This window comes from Labeo rohita, chromosome 22 (assembly GCF_022985175.1).
Source record: "Labeo rohita strain BAU-BD-2019 chromosome 22, IGBB_LRoh.1.0, whole genome shotgun sequence".
NCBI lineage: Eukaryota > Metazoa > Chordata > Actinopteri > Cypriniformes > Cyprinidae > Labeo > Labeo rohita.
Genome location: NC_066890.1, coordinates 53131969 through 53151025, shown reverse-complemented (window position 1 = coordinate 53151025; position 19057 = coordinate 53131969). Strand labels below are relative to the sequence as shown.

The 19057-nt window shown below is 34.0% G+C and overlaps 1 protein-coding gene across 1 annotated transcript; it reads left to right on the top strand.

The window, feature by feature from the left end:
• The first annotated feature begins 3095 nt into the window (after window positions 1-3095).
• On the top strand, window positions 3096-18351 carry LOC127153428 (SLAM family member 9). The gene is made up of 6 exons (XM_051094482.1): window positions 3096-3381; window positions 4587-4616; window positions 14708-15001; window positions 15420-15701; window positions 17670-17737; window positions 18298-18351. The coding sequence occupies exons 1-6, from the start codon at window positions 3096-3098 to the stop codon at window positions 18349-18351; spliced, it is 1014 nt and encodes a 337-aa protein (XP_050950439.1).
• Window positions 18352-19057: the final 706 nt, after the last annotated feature.

Here is a 19057-nt window from a genome sequence, read left to right as displayed (position 1 = left end):
TCTCAAAACATCAGATATTATTATTCATTTTAAAATTCTGTAGTACAGAAAATTACAGTGTGATTCAGTTAATGACACATGAAGATTTCCCACATTTAAAACATTGTAAAATATTCCTTGGCAGGTTAGGCAGGTGGTTTTAATGTCGTGGCTGTTATAAGGACCTGAATCTCTAAAAGACAGACCTTTTTTATTAATAGAGATCGACTGAGATTTGATTTTACCACTACGGTCAACACGTTCATGATATTGAGTAGCGCCATCTGGTGTTTTGAATAATAGCATAACAGCAGCACTATGCAACATGACAACATTAGCGTTCACAGGAAAACTGACTAGTTTTACAAATTTTTCAGGTTAACACTGATAATATTGTGGTTTTAATGAAAGCTGTATATATATATATATATATAGCACAGGTGCTGGTCATTTAATTAGAATATCTTCAAAAAGTTGATTTATTTCACCAATCACTAACATTCATTTCACACAGACCGAAATATTTCAAGTGTTTATTTCTTTTAATTTTGATGATTATAACTGACAACTAATGAAAACCCCAAATTCAGTATCTCAGAAAATCAGAATATTACTTAAGACCAATACAAAGAAAGGATTTTTAGAAATCTTGGCCAACTGAAAAGTATGAACATGAAAAGTATGAGTATGTACAGCACTCAATATTTAGTTGTGGCTCCTTTTGCCTGAATTACTACAGCAATGCGGCGTGGCATGGAGTCGATCAGTCTGTGGCACTGCTCAGGTGTTATGAGAGCCCAGGTTGCTCTGATAGTGGCCTTCAGCTCTTCTGCATTGTTGGGTCTGGCATATCGCATCTTCCTCTTCACAATAGAGAATAGAAAGTCTATGGAGTTAAGGTCAGGAGAGTTTGCTGGCCAATTAAGAACAGGGATACCATGGTCTTTAAACCAGGTACTGGTAGCTTTGGCACTGTGTGCAGGTGCCAAGTCCTGTTGGAAAATGAAATCTGCAACTTCGGACCACTCAGCAGCAGTCCAGTCCTTTTTGTCTTTAGCCCAGGCGAGACGCTTCTGATGCTGTCTGTTGTTCAAGAGTGTCTTGACACAAGGAATGCGACAGCTGAAACCCATGTCTTGCAGACGTCTGTGTGTAGTGGTTCTTGAAGCACTGACTCCAGACAGTCCACTCTTTTGAATCTCCCCACATTTTTGAATGGGTTTTGTTTCACAATTCTCTCCAGGGTGCGGTTATTCCTATTGCTTGTACACTTTTTTCTACCACATCTTTTCCTTCCCTTCGCCTCTCTATTAATGTGCTTGGACACAGAGCTCTGTGAACAGCCAGTCTCTTTTGCAATGACCTTTTGTGTCTTGCCCCATCTGTGTCAATGGTCGTCTTTTGGACAACTGTCAGATCAGCAGTCTTCCCCATGATTGTGTAGCCTACAGAACTAGACTGTGAGACCAATTAAAGGCCTTTGCAGGTGTTTTGAGTTAATTAGCTGATTAGAGTGTGGCACCAGGTGTCTTCAATACTGAAGCTTTTCACAATATTCTAATTTTCTGAGATACTGAATTTGGGATTTTCATTAGTTGTCAGTTATAATCATCAAAATTAAAAGAAATAAACACTTGAAATATATCAGTCTGTGTGGAATGAATGTATGCATTATACAAGTTTCACTTTCTAAATGGAATTAGTGAAATAAGTCAACTTTTTGAAGATATTCTAATTATATGACCAGCACCTGTATATATATGTATATTAATTTACATGAAAAATTCATATTAAATCAATTAATGCAACCTTGGTGAACAGAAGAGTTTTTCAAGTGGTACTTTTAATGGGTTCATTTTATTTGCCTATAAAGCTGTTTTATAGGACGGAAGTCAGATAGCAGGTTTAAGACAGCAGAAAAAGCCCTTCACCTAAGGACTTAACATACATCAGACAAACGGCTGTTTTCATGCACAAGCTAAATGTCTACTCAACCGTCCACAGCAGATTTCTTATGTAAACCGACCACAGCAGGTTTCAGTTTGACCCAGAAACTAAGCTGCTCATGCCTCACATCACACTTTCAGAAAAAAATGGTACAAAAGCTGTCACTCAAGTCACAGATTTTCTAATATGTACCATTTATGCACTAATATGTACAACCTTTGGTACCAATTTTTACCTTTGAGGTACTAAAGAGCCTCTTTAGGTACAAAGCCCTAACTTTTGAAAGGGACAGCGTTTGTTTTTTTGTTTGTTTGTTTGTTTTTATGAGAGCACAGTTACACTGATATATGAGACTGTAGATAGTTTTTGACATTTGCAATAATTTAATGATCCATTAGATGTATTTTCTTATAAAATTTAAGTTGACTAATCCACAGCCAAATACTACGTTTCACCCTTTCTACGTTTCACCTGATACTACATTTTACTGAAACCATCAGTGTTACATTTTTTTAAATAAATGTTTTCCAGATTGTATTTGACCGTTAAGTTTAAGTCTTACAAGCCAGAAGAACATACATAAGAATATAAAATCATAACATGTGTAAACTAGTGTGCGTGTGAACTAGTAGGGTGGTCAAACTCTGTCGGGGGAGGATTCACACACCAGTGTTATCAGCAGATAGTCTTATTAGATGAAAGTTTTAGTTGAACGACTGCAGAAAATGTTTCACACGGTCATTTTGTTCTGTTTTTGTTGTCTGATTGGTAAGTTACAAATGCATTTTTAAACTTCATTTATTTCCATTTCAGAGAAAAAAAAGATGGGAAATTATTCTGTTCGAAATAATTAGAGGATTTGCATTTGCAAATTCACACATATTACTGCGAGATCTTTAGATTCAGGTCTCTTTTCAGTAAGTCTGTTATAATGAGCCAAATATGAAACTACTGAAAGTGTCCAGCAGAATTAAACTAAAACTAGTTTTACTTAGCTGCACTTAACTGTATGCAACTTGACATTTTTATTTTACTCTACAAGCAGATAAAACATGTTAAAGATCAAATTATTGATTCACACACATCTGTCTGTTCATATGTCGACTTTCATTTTGTTTGGTCTGTGTACAATCTGTTCATCAGGTGTGTTTGGTGATTCAGTGTCAGTGATGGAGGGAGATTCTGTCACTTTATACACCAATCTTTCTGAAATACATAAAGGCGACAATATTCTGTGGAAATTTGGAAGTGAAAAGTGCATTTTAGCTGAAATCAGTACAAAATATGGATTTTTCTCCACATTTGATGGTCCTGATGGGAGATTCAGAGACAGACTGAAGCTGGACAATCAAACTGGATCTCTGATCATCACAAACATCACAACTAAACATGCTGGACTCTATGAAGTAAAGATAAATGGAGTATCATTAAAAACATTCAGCGTTTCTGTCTATGGTGAGTAGACTCATAATTTGTTCGAACATTGACGTATTATTAAAATAATCTTTGGTTCTGTAAAAATTAATCTTAATCCACAGCATTTTGTGGTATGATTACCACAAAAAAAAAAAAAAAAACATATTGACTCAGTAAAATAAAAATAAAAAATAATAATAATAATAAAGCAAAGCGCTTAAAGTCAATGAGGTCAATTTTTTAAGACATAAAAGAATAAGTACAAATGTGACCCTGGACTACAAAACCTTATGTCTTAAGTCGCTGGGGTATGTTTGAAGCAATAGCCAAAAATACATTGTATGGGTCAAAATTATTGATTTTTCTTTTCTGTCAAAAATCATCAGGAAATTAAGTAAAGATCATGTTTCATGAAAATATTTCGTAAAATTCCTACTGTAAAAATATTAAAAGTTAATTTTTGATTAGTAATATGCATTATTAAGATCTTAATTTGGGCAACTTTAAAGGCGATTCTGATGAAGACGAGCCCACCAGCTCGCCTTCGGGGGGAAAACGTGAGTCCGTGTAGGATGTAAAAAAAATGATGGCTCACTCGCAAAGCACTTTCGTGCGAGGTGAAATTTATTTACAGTGCCAGAAAGTTCATCCAAAGTGAAGAATATACACAAGTGCACACAAAAAGACAAAAAATCCAAAGTACCAAAGAAACAACAAAAAGGGAAAATAAACCAGAAAATAATCCAATAATGATGTATGCAACAAACAGGTATCCACAGTATACGAAGGGAGTTTTGGGTTTGCTCGAGGCAGACATAGCACTCTTGCGTCGACTTGGTAAATAAGTCTTTGGGTTTGGCCCCAGCTATATAGGCCAAACCCCGCCCCTTTTGGACCATACCCTTCATAGGTAAGTATAACACTTAATACACACACAAATTCCACATTTACTTGACATCTTATTATAATTAATCAATAATAATTCATTTCAGCTCTCTATATAATAATAAACACATAATCCATTAACACATAATACTTTTAACACATAATTTCCACACGTAAATACACACAAAAACACCCATTCAAACTACACAATGGTTTCGCCAGCTTCCAAAAATCATTAGGAGACCAAGTCTGTGATGTCATAATCGGCTGCCGTTTCGTTCGGGGTTTGGCCGGAAAATGTTTCCCGCCGGAAGAACTTCCACACAGACAAACATCACATTAAAACAGTGCATTTTGAGATGACTGGGAAATGCATACGGACAGGGAGAGTGCTGAAATGGGAGAATGTCCATGTGCTATCTTAACTCTTTGAACGGTGCGGCAAATGAATGAGGTAAGTAAGCTGTATATGTGTGTGTGTGTGTGTGATTTTCTTCAGCGGCGGCATATTAATGTGACTTTATCACAGCGATTTTCTCAATATTCAGATTCCAGATGTTCAAATAGTTGTATCTCGGCTAAATATTGTCCATACATCAATATGATGCTTATTTATTCATCTTTCAGATGATGTATAAACCTCAATTTTGAAAAATTAGCCCTTATGACTGGTTTTGTGGTCCAGGGTCACAAATGTTAAGCTTATGTTTTGACAAAAACAATTATCTTAGGTCAAAATTAGTGTATTATTTGAGCTGTAAAGCTGTTTATAAAATAAGAATTTAACTTTACACAGTACCTAAACAGCATTTTAGTGTTTACCCCCATTGACTTCCATAGTAAGCATTTCATTTTAACCTACATTTCTTTCTTTCTTTTTTTTTTTTTAATAAAGAAAACAAACAGCAAGGCATACAGTGCACAGAATAAATATGTAAACCCAGACAGATTTTTCAGAGAAACATCCATCTTGCTTTTAAATGAATACTCTCTATGGGATCGTATACAATGAAATATTTGTTCAAATCTGGTTTATTGGCTTTAAATTAGAGACAAAATTGCCTTTTACCAAAGGCAAAATTGTAAATATTTTACCAAATAGAAAATCAGGGTGCAAAAATTAGTACACCCCAATGAGTGTGTTAAACATAAAATAAAATTGTAATTAACAGAAATTTACCAGCAGATGAGTATAATCAATCATCACACAGGTGGCAACTTAATAATTGACAATTAAAAGTGGTATTTAAGAGAGAAAATACACTCACATATAATGCTGATAAAATGACACCATGTAGGAAAAAAAAGGGTCACAAGAGCTGGGAAAGAAAATAATTTCATTGCGCAAACTTTTTTTTTAATTTTATTTATTTATTTTTTTTTAATTAGCAAAGCATTAATAAGTTTGAATACTGTAGCAAAACTGATTCAGAAATTTAAATATGATGGACTTGTGGTAAGCTCACTGAGACATCCAGGCTGTCCATGTAAGTTAACACCTCATCAAGTGCACTTTGTGATGTGAGAACAATCGCCATGCACGTTCAGTACAGTTGGCTAAATCATTAGAAAGTCAAACTGGGGTGAGTTTTTCCCGTGACAACATGCAACATGCCATAATGTCATACCCGAAGGAAGCCACTGCTCAAGTCCATCCACAAAAAAAGCCTGTCTAGAATTTTCCAGGGCTTGACAAAGGTGAAGACTATTGGGACTCAATACTTTGAAGTATTGATGATACAAAGATTACAACACACTACACCAAACATAATATTATGCATAAGATGTATTCATATTTCTCTTCATTCTCTCATGTTTTCAGTTCATCTGCCTGTTCCTGTCATCAGCAGTAACTCTTCACAATGTTCTTCATTATCAAATTGTTCATTGCTGTGTTCAGCTGTAAATGTGAGTGATGTGACTCTCTCCTGGTACAAAGGAAACAGTTTATTGTCCAGCATCAGTGTGTCTGATCTCAGCATCAGTCTCTCTCTACCTCTGGAGGTGGAATATCAGGATAAAAACACCTACAGCTGTGTGATCAACAATCCCATCAGCAACCAGACTCAACATCTGAACATCAGTGAACTCTGTCACACATGTGAAGGTATAGTGATATTAATACTTGATTCACTCTCAGTCATACAGTGTTTGATGGACAGATTCACTCACACACTCATTTTGTCCATTTCAGACAAAGGCCTACCTTTATTTCACATAGTGCTGATCTCAGCTGCTGCCTCTGGTTTTCTGTTGATTGTAGCTGCAGTCGTTGGGACCTTCTGCATCTGCAAGAAATGTAGAAAAAATGGTCAGGAGAGCAAGCAATTATTCTGTATAAATATTGATCTTTTTTAAGACACAGATATTGATTTGTTGTTTTAACACATCTTTGGTTATCATTAATGCAGTCCAGAGACAGAAGGAAGGCAGAAGTGCAGCACTGTGTAAACCAAAAACACGACAAAAGGTAAGATGTTGCAATATGTTGCAGTCTGTTAGTGTGATTGAAGTTTGCAGCATCAGATGTGGGTGGTTTATAAACTCAACTGTCATCTTTATTTCCTTTTAGTAGTAGGGACTGACAAAAAATGATAGTTTAAGCAGGTTTTTTGAAATGCTAATTTCACTAAAAATTGTGTACTGTTTGCACCTCATTGTTGTCAATTTTATTTATCTATTTTCATTTTGCAAAAAAAAAATAATAATTAGCCCTAAATGAATTTATTACCACATAGAAATTGTTTTATAAGATGTATTGATAGTTATATTTTGTCATTGATAAATTATGATACATTATACATGTTTTAGGCTGAATTATTATCTGAAGCACTATTCGCATTTATCACATTCTTCCCTACAATAAAAGTAAATTATGACTTTTGTCATTAATGTAGTGATTTTTCTATTTTTTTCTTTAAGTCAAGTGACATTCTACCAACTGAAAACGGTAGACATTTGTTTGCTGTGGTGCAAACATGAACATCTAATCACGCTTTAAAAAATCCCACCAAAATAGTTTTCTCAACTTGTAAATATGCTTAGAAATTGACATTTGCTGACATTTGACCCAGCACTTTTTGAGCAATTTATGGATTTATTTTTAAAAAAATATAGACTTTTTATGCAAAGACCTCTGCTTAAGAGAGCCAATGAAAAACAATACATGCGAATAAATTCCATTTGTTACGCTTTTTAAGGGGCCTGTTTTATACTATTAGATTTTCACTGAAAGAAAGTAGGACACTGATGTTATCTGTGCCGAAGTCTGTTGTCGAGCGGCAGCTGCTCTGCGGTTCATCATTACTCTGAGCTCAGATGCAGCTTTAGCAGTCTTTGGTTTCTTTGTAGATGTGCTGCAACTTCAGCTATGCTGCTGCTTTTGTGTGAAAGAAAATCATTCTCAGCATCATGACAAACCTTTAGAACTCAACCTATTTGATGATTTAACTGCTTAAAAAGTCATGATTTATGTCATTTCCTCTTGCTGCTCCATGTTAGCATCTGTTCTTTAGTAGTCTTGTCTTGTAACAAAACAAATTTGTCAGTTTTTGTAGATTTTTATAAATTTGCACTAATAAGGTCTTGTTATTAGGAGAGCAACTAGTTTATTTAGATAGAAAGATCTTCTATTAATTTTCTGTCACATCAGCAGGTTCCTGATTGAGTTTGTGTTTCCTTTCAGAAATCGAAGAAGGAGGCTGTGTATGAAAATGTTCCCAAAAAACGATGATCAAATACTGTAATGGAAATGGATAAAAACACTTTTGGTTTGGTTCACATTAGGATGTGTCGGTTTTGTTTTAACTCTTTGTGTCATATATTTTAGTGTTATTGTGATGTCTGACATTTTGTTTTGGAAGTAAGTTCATTTAGTTCCGAGTATGTTCTTGGTAGGGATGGGTAGATCGACACCTAGTGTCGACACACGTTTCGAGTTTTCGACACACCGAAGCATTGCTTGAACTGAGGCTGTCACGTGATCTTTGAAAACGAAGCTTCACTGACACATCACGCCAGGCTCAAATACAAAGAATGTCGATTGCGCTGTCCCATACACGCTATTCAGTTAGTGCAATGTTATAATTATATCCCCATACAGCAAAAAGTATATATATATTCAAATATATTTCAAAATATACAAAGAATGGCCAAAAAATATATTTGCTAAAAATATTTTGGCCACATATAAATACATTGTAAACCTCTGTATATTTCAGTCCGAAAATGCATTTTCTTGTCACAGAAATACATTTAGAAATATATGTCGATTTATGATGGTTGATGCGAAATATATTTACCAATATGTTTATATTTTTCAAAAAATATATTTCATTAAGCTTCACTGTTTGCAACATATATTTAGCATATATTTCAAATATATTTTGGCCACAATTTTTTATTTATTTATTTTTTTTTTTTTTTGCCATATGGGTCGGTCATCATCCATATGTATGTTCCATGTATTTTTTATTTTTTTTTTACGTGGTGTGTCCTTCATAATTAAAGTAATACTATTAAAAACAATGACGTATGAATTAAAAGTTAAAACACCTAACACCTATAAATAAAAGGATAACCGCAAACCTTTTTGTTGCTTGTACAATATATATATATATATATATATATATATATATATAATTAACAAAGAATTGCTTTTGTATTTGTGCATTTTTTAACAATGTGCATGTGTGTGTTTTATTGTAAGGAAGACGCAAACATGGTGCAATGAAAAATTACGTTGGTCTAATTTATTGGCGTGTTAAACATTCTATTTAGGAGGTCAAAGATAGAAGTTTGATGCAAGTAAAAAATGAAAAACAAAGTCTTTGTACTGTATTGTGCAAAATACAATACATTTTGGAAACTATCGCTGCACACACGCGCGCCACCTTGCTAATGACATATATGCTTATAAAATTCACAAATAAACTTTACAATGACACCCCAATGAACAAAACATCTCAATGACACATTTTGTGTAAGAATTTTTATTGACCACCAGATGGCGGAGTAGAGAACTGTTTCAAAAGCTTCGAAGCATCAACGCAGTTTGTTGTAAAAGCCTCACTGCTTTAAAAGCCTCGTTCGGCACATCCCTAGTCTAGCGCAAAGAAGGTGAAGCCGAAGGTAATCCACAAAAGGCTTTAATTATAAATCACACTATATATGAAGAATAACAATTCAAGGCAACATAAACACATGTGACTCTAAACAATAACCAACATCAAACTGAACAGAAAGGAGACTTTAAATAGGGTAGCTGAGGAGGGCAAAACAGGTGATGGGAGTTAACTAATAATGAAGTAATGAGAACAGGAACATAACCAAATAAGGACAAACAGGAACTGGAAGGAACCAACACAAAGAGCTAAACCAATACAGAAAACAGAACCTATGTAAAACAAAACACAACAAAAGAGTTCATAACTGTGGCAATAATATCGTACACAATCTGTCAGTAGGTCACGCACGCGCTGATCGCATTGAAATAAGCTAACCCTAAAATATAACCTACTCCAAAGCAGGTTATCTTTAGAGAGCAAGTTGCTATGGCTACTTACATACCCTGAAAGTTTGCTTCGTTTTTGGAACCGAAAGTTGAGGTTATTTGCTTGCTTATCCTTAAACATACCCAGGTATGTCACATAACCTGCTCTCTGGATCACCCCCAGGACGGTTTGGCAGATGTATCACAAACACATCAGCGCTCTCTAGTGTCCAAAGCAGAAAATCACATTTTAAGAATATCATTCTACTTAAGAGAGGCTATGCTAGAAATAGACGCTTATGTACTGATTATAGTATAAATTGAAACTATTTTTAATATTGTAAGTAAGTTATTGTAAGTAAGTTTGTAAGTAAGTTGTTGTATGATGAAGCATTTTATAATTTTACAACAGAATATGGATGGAAGGTGTATTTCCTAAGTTGAAAGGAATTAATTATACCTAATAAAAAGCCTGGGAAAGATCCAAATAATCCTACAAATTATCATCCAATAGCTTTAACTTCTAATTTATGTAAGATAATGGAGAGAATGATACCTGCATTGACATATTATTTGGAAAAAAATGAACTGGTCGTATCCTTATCAAAGTGGGTTTAGGTGTGGAAGAGGGATTCAATATCTTTAGAAGATAAAAAGGAATGTGTTAAGGACAGTGTCATTGCTGTTTTCTTTGATATAGAAAAGATATGTTGTGGAAAGAGTGTTTAATAATGAAACTAGAAAAGTTGAGTATAAAAGGAAGAATGTAAAATTGGATTAAAGAGTTTTTAATTGGAAGAAGTATTAGGGTGAAAGTTGGTGGAGAAATATCCTCCAGTAGAGCAATCGATAATGAAACACCCCAGGGCAATGTAATAAGTCCACTGTTATTAATTATCATGATCAATGATGTTTTCTCAAGGATACATACAAGTTTGGGGACTATAAGAAAAATATAAGAAAAATAATATAATATAAAGAAAATTCAATGGCATTAAAGAAACTAGAACATGTAAATATAGTAAGTTTTCCAGGAGTATAGTCTGACAGTGTTAGCTTGGAGAGAACATATAGAAAAGATGGTGGAAATATGTAAGCGAGTAGTGAATGGAATAAGGTGTACACTGTAAAAAATATTCCGTAAAATTTACGGTAAAAAACTGGCAGCTGTGGTTGCCAGAATTTTACCGTAAAAAATACGGTAGCAACATTTTATGTTTTACGGTTTTCACTTAAATTTACAGGTAAATACCGTAATTTTTATTAACTGATATAATGTTAATGTACCAACCTATTGAACTACTGAAATCTGTTTTGTACCTTTGTAATACACTGATAACCACCAAAAGCAGGTGGTGATGAGAAAGTCAAATGATGAACCAAAGCTCATGACGAACAGCTTTTAAATATTAACATATAGAAGGTGCACAGTGTCATTCACACAAACACTAAACACCATCATGGTAACACACATGAAACTGAAATAATGCATAAACATTAATTTAACAACATTAGATGTAACATACAACCCTAATGTACAAAACAGCTAAGAAAAAAACTAAGAAGAAAGGGTTATTTCAACAAAAAAACATCAAATTTTAAAAAAATGTAATACAGGGAATTCTGGGAATGTCAGTTTACGGTAAATTTCACTGTTCACTGTAAATTTTACGGCCTTTTACCGTTAACCATTTAACAGGTTTTTACTGTAGCATTTTTACAGTATTTTTACCGTTAAATTCATGGTCATTTTTTACAGTGTATTTTTGGTTAGGAATGGAAAGCAGATAGATTGGCTTTAAAAACTATGTATATATCCATGATAAGATCTATACTGGATTACGGTTGTTTGGTATACTGCTCTGCAAGCAAATCAAATTTAATTAAATTGGATAGAATTCAGTCTCAAGCCCTAAGAATTTGCTCTGCTCTTCAAGTTGAAATGGGAGAAATGCCGTTACAGGTAAGAAGACAACATTTAATGGTGTGCTATTGGACAAACTTAAAAGGTCAGAGTGGAAATCACCCTACTAAAAAACTATTGAGACCTAGTTGGGAAAATTAGAAAAAAAGAGTTTGATAGTTTTGGATGGGGAGTGGGGAAATTAATAAGAGAGAAGAGACTGGAAGAGGTCAGAAATGCTCCAATAATTCATTTATCTCCAGTGCCATTGTGGGTTATGCCCCAACCAAAAGGGAATATATGGGGTATGGAGATGCTTCAAAAGATCCAAAAAATGGTTATGTGGGCTCTGCATTTGTAATACCAAAGTTAAAAGTGAATAGGAGCAATAGAGTATCAGACTGTTTATTAGTGTATACTGGAGAGATGTTATGGCAATAAGGTGGATTAATGAAGTTAAAATATCCAAGGCAATAATATGTTTAGATTCTAGTTCAGTTCTAATAAGTTTGAATGAGAAGAAGTCAGAAACAAGACAAGATATGAAGAGTTCAGATGCAAAATAGAGCACATGCACATTAAAGTGTGACGTCAATAGCGAACAGCATTCTGTGAAACACGAGAAAGTTGGTGTGATTCACTTCTGTCTTTTGCTGGAGATTAAGAGCTTGATATTAAAAAACACAAAGCATTTAACTTTTTCCCTGCGCATTTCCAGAATCTCCTGATCAAAAACACAGGCGGTGAAGACGCAGAAACGACCGATCTCATATGAAACATAATGTGATCATCAACAATAAACAGTATATAAATTAAACTGCCTAATATTAGGTGAGTGAAATGTTGATCCAGTAAGTGGTAAAGGACTGTGAAGCTTTGGGAGTGTTGATGGAAGCAATCTACTGCATTTGTGCTTTGCAGAGGCTCTGTTTTTTATTTTGCTGTCTATCATGTTCAGATACTTATACAACAAAATATTCTGGGGGCCATGAAATTTTAGTTAAAATGATCAAAAATGCTGGAGGTGTCTGAAAACTTTTTTTGCAAAAACATTGGCAGGGAAAGCGTTAAACACATTTACACAGCAAGAAGAAAATAGGTCATAAAAGAGGAAAACTAAAAGAAAACCATCAGTGTAGCATCACTCATCGACAAACACATCAGCCTCACTGATTTATTGTGCAACTTGAGCACCACAACCCACATCCTTAACGCCCCCTTCTTATATATGCAGATGAATTCATGCCAGTAAAGTGATCGCAGCATATAGTACTTTCACATATTCGTATATACCCTGATGAATATTATCCTATCAAAAGACTGAAAAGTAACGTATTGCAATTTTCAATATATTATGACATGAATAGTGCTATTTCATGTTTTTGTTGTTTGATTATCACACAATAATGGGAAATATGTAAGTGTCTTGGTTTATTTATCAGGTCCGGTCATTTCAATATTTCAGCCCATTTCAGAAGTTTGACTAGCTGTCAACCCATTGGAAACCTACAAAATAAAACCTTTTAAAAGATATTACAGTGATAACAGTAATGATAAGACAGTAATCAGTCAATGGAACAAAAGGTTGGACACCACCAAGTTTTTTTTTTTTTTTTTTTTTTTTGAACTGTGAGGTGAAAATTTCCCACAGCCCCATATTTACTACAATGGAGGTTGCAAACAGCTCTTGTCATATCTTGTATATATATAGTTTTTTTGTTTCTGTACATTAAATATAGTATACATTAAAGAGTCATAAAATTTGTTCACAGTACTGGGACAGGAAGAAGCCCTAAACACACTTGCTCTAAAATGCCCATTGTGACCTACAAGCTTTTTGGAGCCCCAAAAGATCAGACCATGTTTTTGAAGAAAGCCAACCACAGTAGGTTTCTGTTTGACTCAGAAGATGAGCTGCTTGTGTCATTGTATGTTGTAGTAAAACTGATAATGTGAGATGGGAGAGGGTTGTAACTTTAGTTAGTCCATGCACAAAAACTGAGAGCTAAATACACACACACACACACACACACATACACATGTTTGTTTTTGTGAATTGTGGGGATTTTCCATAGACTTCTATAGATTTTATACTGACCAAACGATATTGTCTATCCCCTAACCCAACCCTAACCCTAAACCTAGCCCTCACAGAAAACATGTTTGCATCATTACACTTTCAGATAAACATCATTTACTATTTTTAATATTTTTTTTAACATTGTGGGGACATTTGGTCCCCACAATGTAGCAAAAACAAGTACACACACACACACACACACACACACACACACACACACAAACAAACAACAGTTTTTAAAATCACTTAGGCTGTATTTTCCCATAAAATAGTTTTCATCCAAAATTCACACAATATTTCTCTAATTTCAGCTATTTAACTCAGCCAGGCTTATTTTATCAAAACGATCAGTATTGAATGATACAACTACATAATGCTTTGCACTATTACATACAGTTAAAGTCCTAAGAACATTTAGATGTAACTATAGGGCTATATAACATGCATTCTGTGTATGTTTGTGTGTGTGTGCGTGTGAGAGAGAGAGAGAACTAGGAGGGTCTCACACACACTCTGAACTTTGTTGGAGGAAGGATCACACACCCTGCAGAAAATGGTTAACATGTTTGTTCTGTTCTGTTTGTGCTGGTGGCGCCTGGTCGGTAAGTTATAAATGTATTTTCAAGGCCTAATTTCTTTCACTTGCAAAATAATAATGCTTCTGCTGCTGTTCAAGTTAGATTTTTTGCATCTACTGTTTACATTTTAGTTTGTTCTACATCTTAATTTTCATGGATTACAAAAGCAAATCCTCTTCATCTTCACCACGACAACTACAAAAGTAATTTTTTAAATATGGGAAACCTGAATGAAATAAAGCATACTTTTAAACTGTAATCATGTAACTTAATATACTCATTTTGCTGTTTCTCGTTTCTTTCGTTTCTGCTGCTGTTCTTCAGTTCACCTTTAAACCTCAAATTGATTTCATGCTTTGTAAACCAACAAGAGAGTTAATCTCAAGATAAAATCTTTCCATGTTCATCAGGTGTGTTTGGTGAGTCAGTGTCAGTGATGGAGGGAGATTCTGTCACTCTGAACACTGATCTTACGGAAATACATGAAGATGAAGACATAGTGTGGCAATTTGAAAATATCCTTGTATCTGAAAACAATGGAGAGGCTGGAAATGTTACTATATATGATGTTCCTGATGGGAGATTCAGAGACAGACTGAAGCTGGATCCTCAAACTGGATCTCTGACCATCACAAACATCACAAACGAGCATTCTGGACTCTATGAAGTACAGATTAGTGGAGCAAAATTTTTATCAAAAACATTCAGCGTTTCAGTTTATGGTGAATAGCGATCATTTATCTTTTACATATTCTTGTTTTATCAAATTAATATTTTAGGTTCAATACAAGTTATGTTTAATCCACAGCATTTGTGGCATATTTTCATTAGCACAAAATTAATATTAACTCATCCCTAATAACCTTTAAATGTGCAACAAGCGATTTCTGATAAACACTGTTAAAAATTCAAAATCAACATTAGTAAACATTATGCTAATCAACTTCATGCCACAAATGCTGTTGATTAAGCTTAACTTGACACCAGAATATTGCTTCAACTATTTATGTATTTAAATGTTATAAAGTCATTTTATAATTTGAGATGACAGAAACACTCACTGACCGTCAACACACTGCACCGAAAATAAGAGCTGTTTAAATTTACTCACATTTTTGTTTATTCTCTCACATTTTCCAGCTCAACTGCCTGTTGCTAACATTACCAGTGATTGTTCGTTATCCTCAGCCTCAAAATGTTCATTGTTGTGTTCAGTGGTGAATGCGAGTCATGCGAATCTCTCCTGGTACAAAGGAAACAGTTTATTGTCCAGCATCAGTGTGTCTGATCTCAGTATCAGTCTCTCTCTACCTCTGGAGGTGGAATATCAGGATAAAAACACCTACAGCTGTGTGATCAACAATCCCATCAGCAACCAGACCACACATCTGGACATCAGCAAACTCTGTCACACATGTTCAGGTACGTTGGTGGTTATGCTAACATTTATTAAATAAGCTGATCTATGTATTTATACAGACAGACAGATTCATGGCTCATTTTGTCCATTACAGATCAGGGCCTACCCTTATTGTACGTAGTGTTGATTTCTGCTGCTGGATCTCTGTTGATTTTCGCTGCAGTCACAATCTTCTGGATTTGGAAGAAGTGTAGAAAAATTGATCAAGAAGGCAAGTGTTCTTGCTGAGATTCAGTGAAAATGACACTTCACATACAATACAAATAACTTTACTTCTGTTAAACATCCCTTCTGTGTTTGATTTATAAGTTACCCATACAAAATGTGACCATGGACTACAAAACCAGTCATAAGGGTCAATTTTTTTAAATTGATTTTTTATATATATCATATCATCTGAAATAAACAAGCTCAATAAATAAGCTTTCCATTGATGTATGGTTTGTTAGGATAGGATATTTGGCCGAGATACAACTATTTGATCAGGAATCCGAGGGTGCAAAAAAATCTAAATATTGAGAAAATCGCCTTAAAAGTTGTCCAAAAGAAGTTCTTAATAATAATTACAAATCAAAAATTAAATTTTGATATATTTACGGTAGGAATTTTACAAAATATCTACATGGAACATGATCTTTGCTTAACCCATAAGAACCCGGACCGATTTCTCCTTATAGGAAAATTATGAGGCATATAATACAGACCAAATGGACCACTTATAACATGTTTCTGCAGTTGTTTTTGAGATGCAACCCTTCTTTGTGAAAGATCTGTAATGTTACATATATGTGACATTGGGCGTTTATAATACATTTTTCATCTTACATATATGTCACATTGGGCATTTTTTTCACAATTGAAAAAAGTACATTTTGTCAGTTTAATTTGCTACATAACATTTTTTTTTCTTTTTATTTGCTTTTCCATAACATATTTCAAAGCCACATAACTGTGACCATTACATTTTACAACAACTCTTTCGAAACATCAAAATTCTACCTTTTTTGGTATATGGTTGTTCATGTTTTTTAGATGTTTTCATGTTATTCTCACTACAAAAAAAGATAAAACAACCTTAAAATAAGACCAACATACGATATAAACATCTTGTTACAGCTTACAGGTATAAAAATAGTTTCAAAATACATTTTATTAACAATTTATTTAATGTGACATTATTTAAAATTTTCTTTTTGTTAATATATGCTTTGAAATGAGCAGTAGAAAATATATAACACTAAAATAATTTAATCAGCTAAATTAATTGAGCAGTTCATTACTATTTTTTCTTAATGTGACAAATATGTCACATCAAAATTCCACCTACTGTTTTAAGGTTAACAGCCCGATGTCACATATATGTCACCACAATATCTTTGTAACTTGTTTTATATCAGTTTGTTCAAGAAATGCATTAAAATCATGGTAAGTGTAATCTAGGATGTGTTATTAAAACATTAGAATAGTTGAATGGGTTGAAACATACCTTTAGTAACAAAAACAAGCATCTTTAAAAATTGCTGACACTGCAACATGTGCTCACCAGACAGTCCACCATTTTGGAAATGTTGCCATGACAACAAAAAAATGCACACATTCTCATGTGACTGAACCTGGATGTTACTTATATGTCACTTTGGGACTTAATAATGCTTTAAAAAGACCTTTCCAGATAACCACAATTGTCTGTGACACCCGCGTCACAGTGGGTCCTTATTTCCTAATGATTTTTGGCATAAAAGAAAAATCTATATTTTTTTCCCATACCATGTATTTTTGGCTATTGCTACAAATATACCCCAGCAACTTAAGATGGGTTTTGTGGTCCATGGGTCACAAATGTATGTCTTCCTAAGTTTAATGACAAACATACTCTGCTAGAAACTTTACCCCTAATAAGTTTTGATAAAACTGATCTAGTTAAGAATGTGTTTTCTTGCTTTAATCCATCTATTTTGCTGTTGAAATAGTTCAGAGTTGTGAAGAAGAGATCACTTACACAGATCCAAAGTTCTACAGAAGAAATGGACAGAAACCAGTAAGATCATTTATTCCTTTTGCGTGTCTCTGTATCATACATCAGTGAGTCAGATGTAGCTTTGCTGTATTTTTGTCTGTATAATGATCCATTCCACACAACAGCCCCAAATCAGATAATTAATATTTGGTATGTAATAAATTAATGCATAGAACCATGACACACTAAAATATCTATAAATTAGTTTTCAAAGAAATATGTGATCTCCAAAATACAGATAATTGATGTTAACTTGTTTTTATATATCCTACTGATAAAACATGTAAAGTTGCAAGACATGATTAAAGCTACATAACTTTTTAAAAATAATTAAATGTTGTTAATAAGACAGTGTGAGCACATATGAGCAATAGATGCCCTGAATTGTATAACTAAACAATTCTATCCAGTTCCTCTGTAATTTTATGTAATTAATGTCCACTCTAATAATTTGCTTACATCTCAGAATGTCTAATAAACTGATTCTGTAACTAGAAGATATTATGAACACATTTTTGTTGCAAATTTGTTTGTTTAAAATATTTTATGTCATGTGATCTGTGTGTTTTTTTTTTTAACAGAATGTTAAAGAGGAAAGTCATGTGGATTATGTACCTGTTGCCATGAGAAGATGAGAAACCTCCTATGAAAAGAAATTATGGTTAAGTTTCGGGAATAATGATAATCACCATGTAGCACTGTTGCTGGCTTATAGGAGCTCAAGTTCTTAAATTAACAAAAATGCTTTTGAGATCTTCCTGTGTAAGTGCAAAATATGAAATATCATGTGTGTATGTAAAATATTATTGAGATTTATAGTCAAGAGTATATGCATCTTTCTATATTCCCATAACCTTGCTGTGTTCCTGTGGATAAGCAGTGATAGTTTATGCAAATGTTCTTTCCAGCTTGTAGAAGTTATTTTTAAGAGGTTTCAATTATTCTTCATTTCACACGCATATAAAGATAATAATCTGTTTTGTCTGTCAATGTCTGGACGTTCTGTAAAAGCGAAAGTGGTCTATGTAAAATTGAAAGTGGCGTGATGTGTGGCCAAGTACGGTAACCCATACTCAGAATTTGTGCTCTGCATTTATTACATCAAACTGCACACACTTAGGTGCATCATCTGAGAGCAGGGACTTTGGACAACCTCACAAACCTTGCCCCTTAAGCTTTTCATTAAAAGAGAAAGTGTGCATACCACTGAATAGTGCACCATCTAGAGTCCAAAATAAGACCTCTGGAACAGTGTGAAGACAAAAAAGAGCTCCTGTCTGAATTATTCAGACTGAATCGCAAACCAATGCATATCGTTTTGCTTTAATGACATAAAATTGA

Excerpts from the sequence above, each read along its gene's own strand:
- LOC127153428 (XM_051094482.1), top strand. The coding sequence starts at position 3,096 with ATGGAGGGAGATTCTGTCACTTTATACACCAATCTTTCTGAAATACAT. Across the intron at positions 3,382-4,586 it reads ATTCAGCGTTTCTGTCTATG|ATGACTGGGAAATGCATACG; the intron begins GTGAGTAGACTC and ends GTGCATTTTGAG. Across the intron at positions 15,002-15,419 it reads ATTCAGCGTTTCAGTTTATG|CTCAACTGCCTGTTGCTAAC; the intron begins GTGAATAGCGAT and ends CACATTTTCCAG.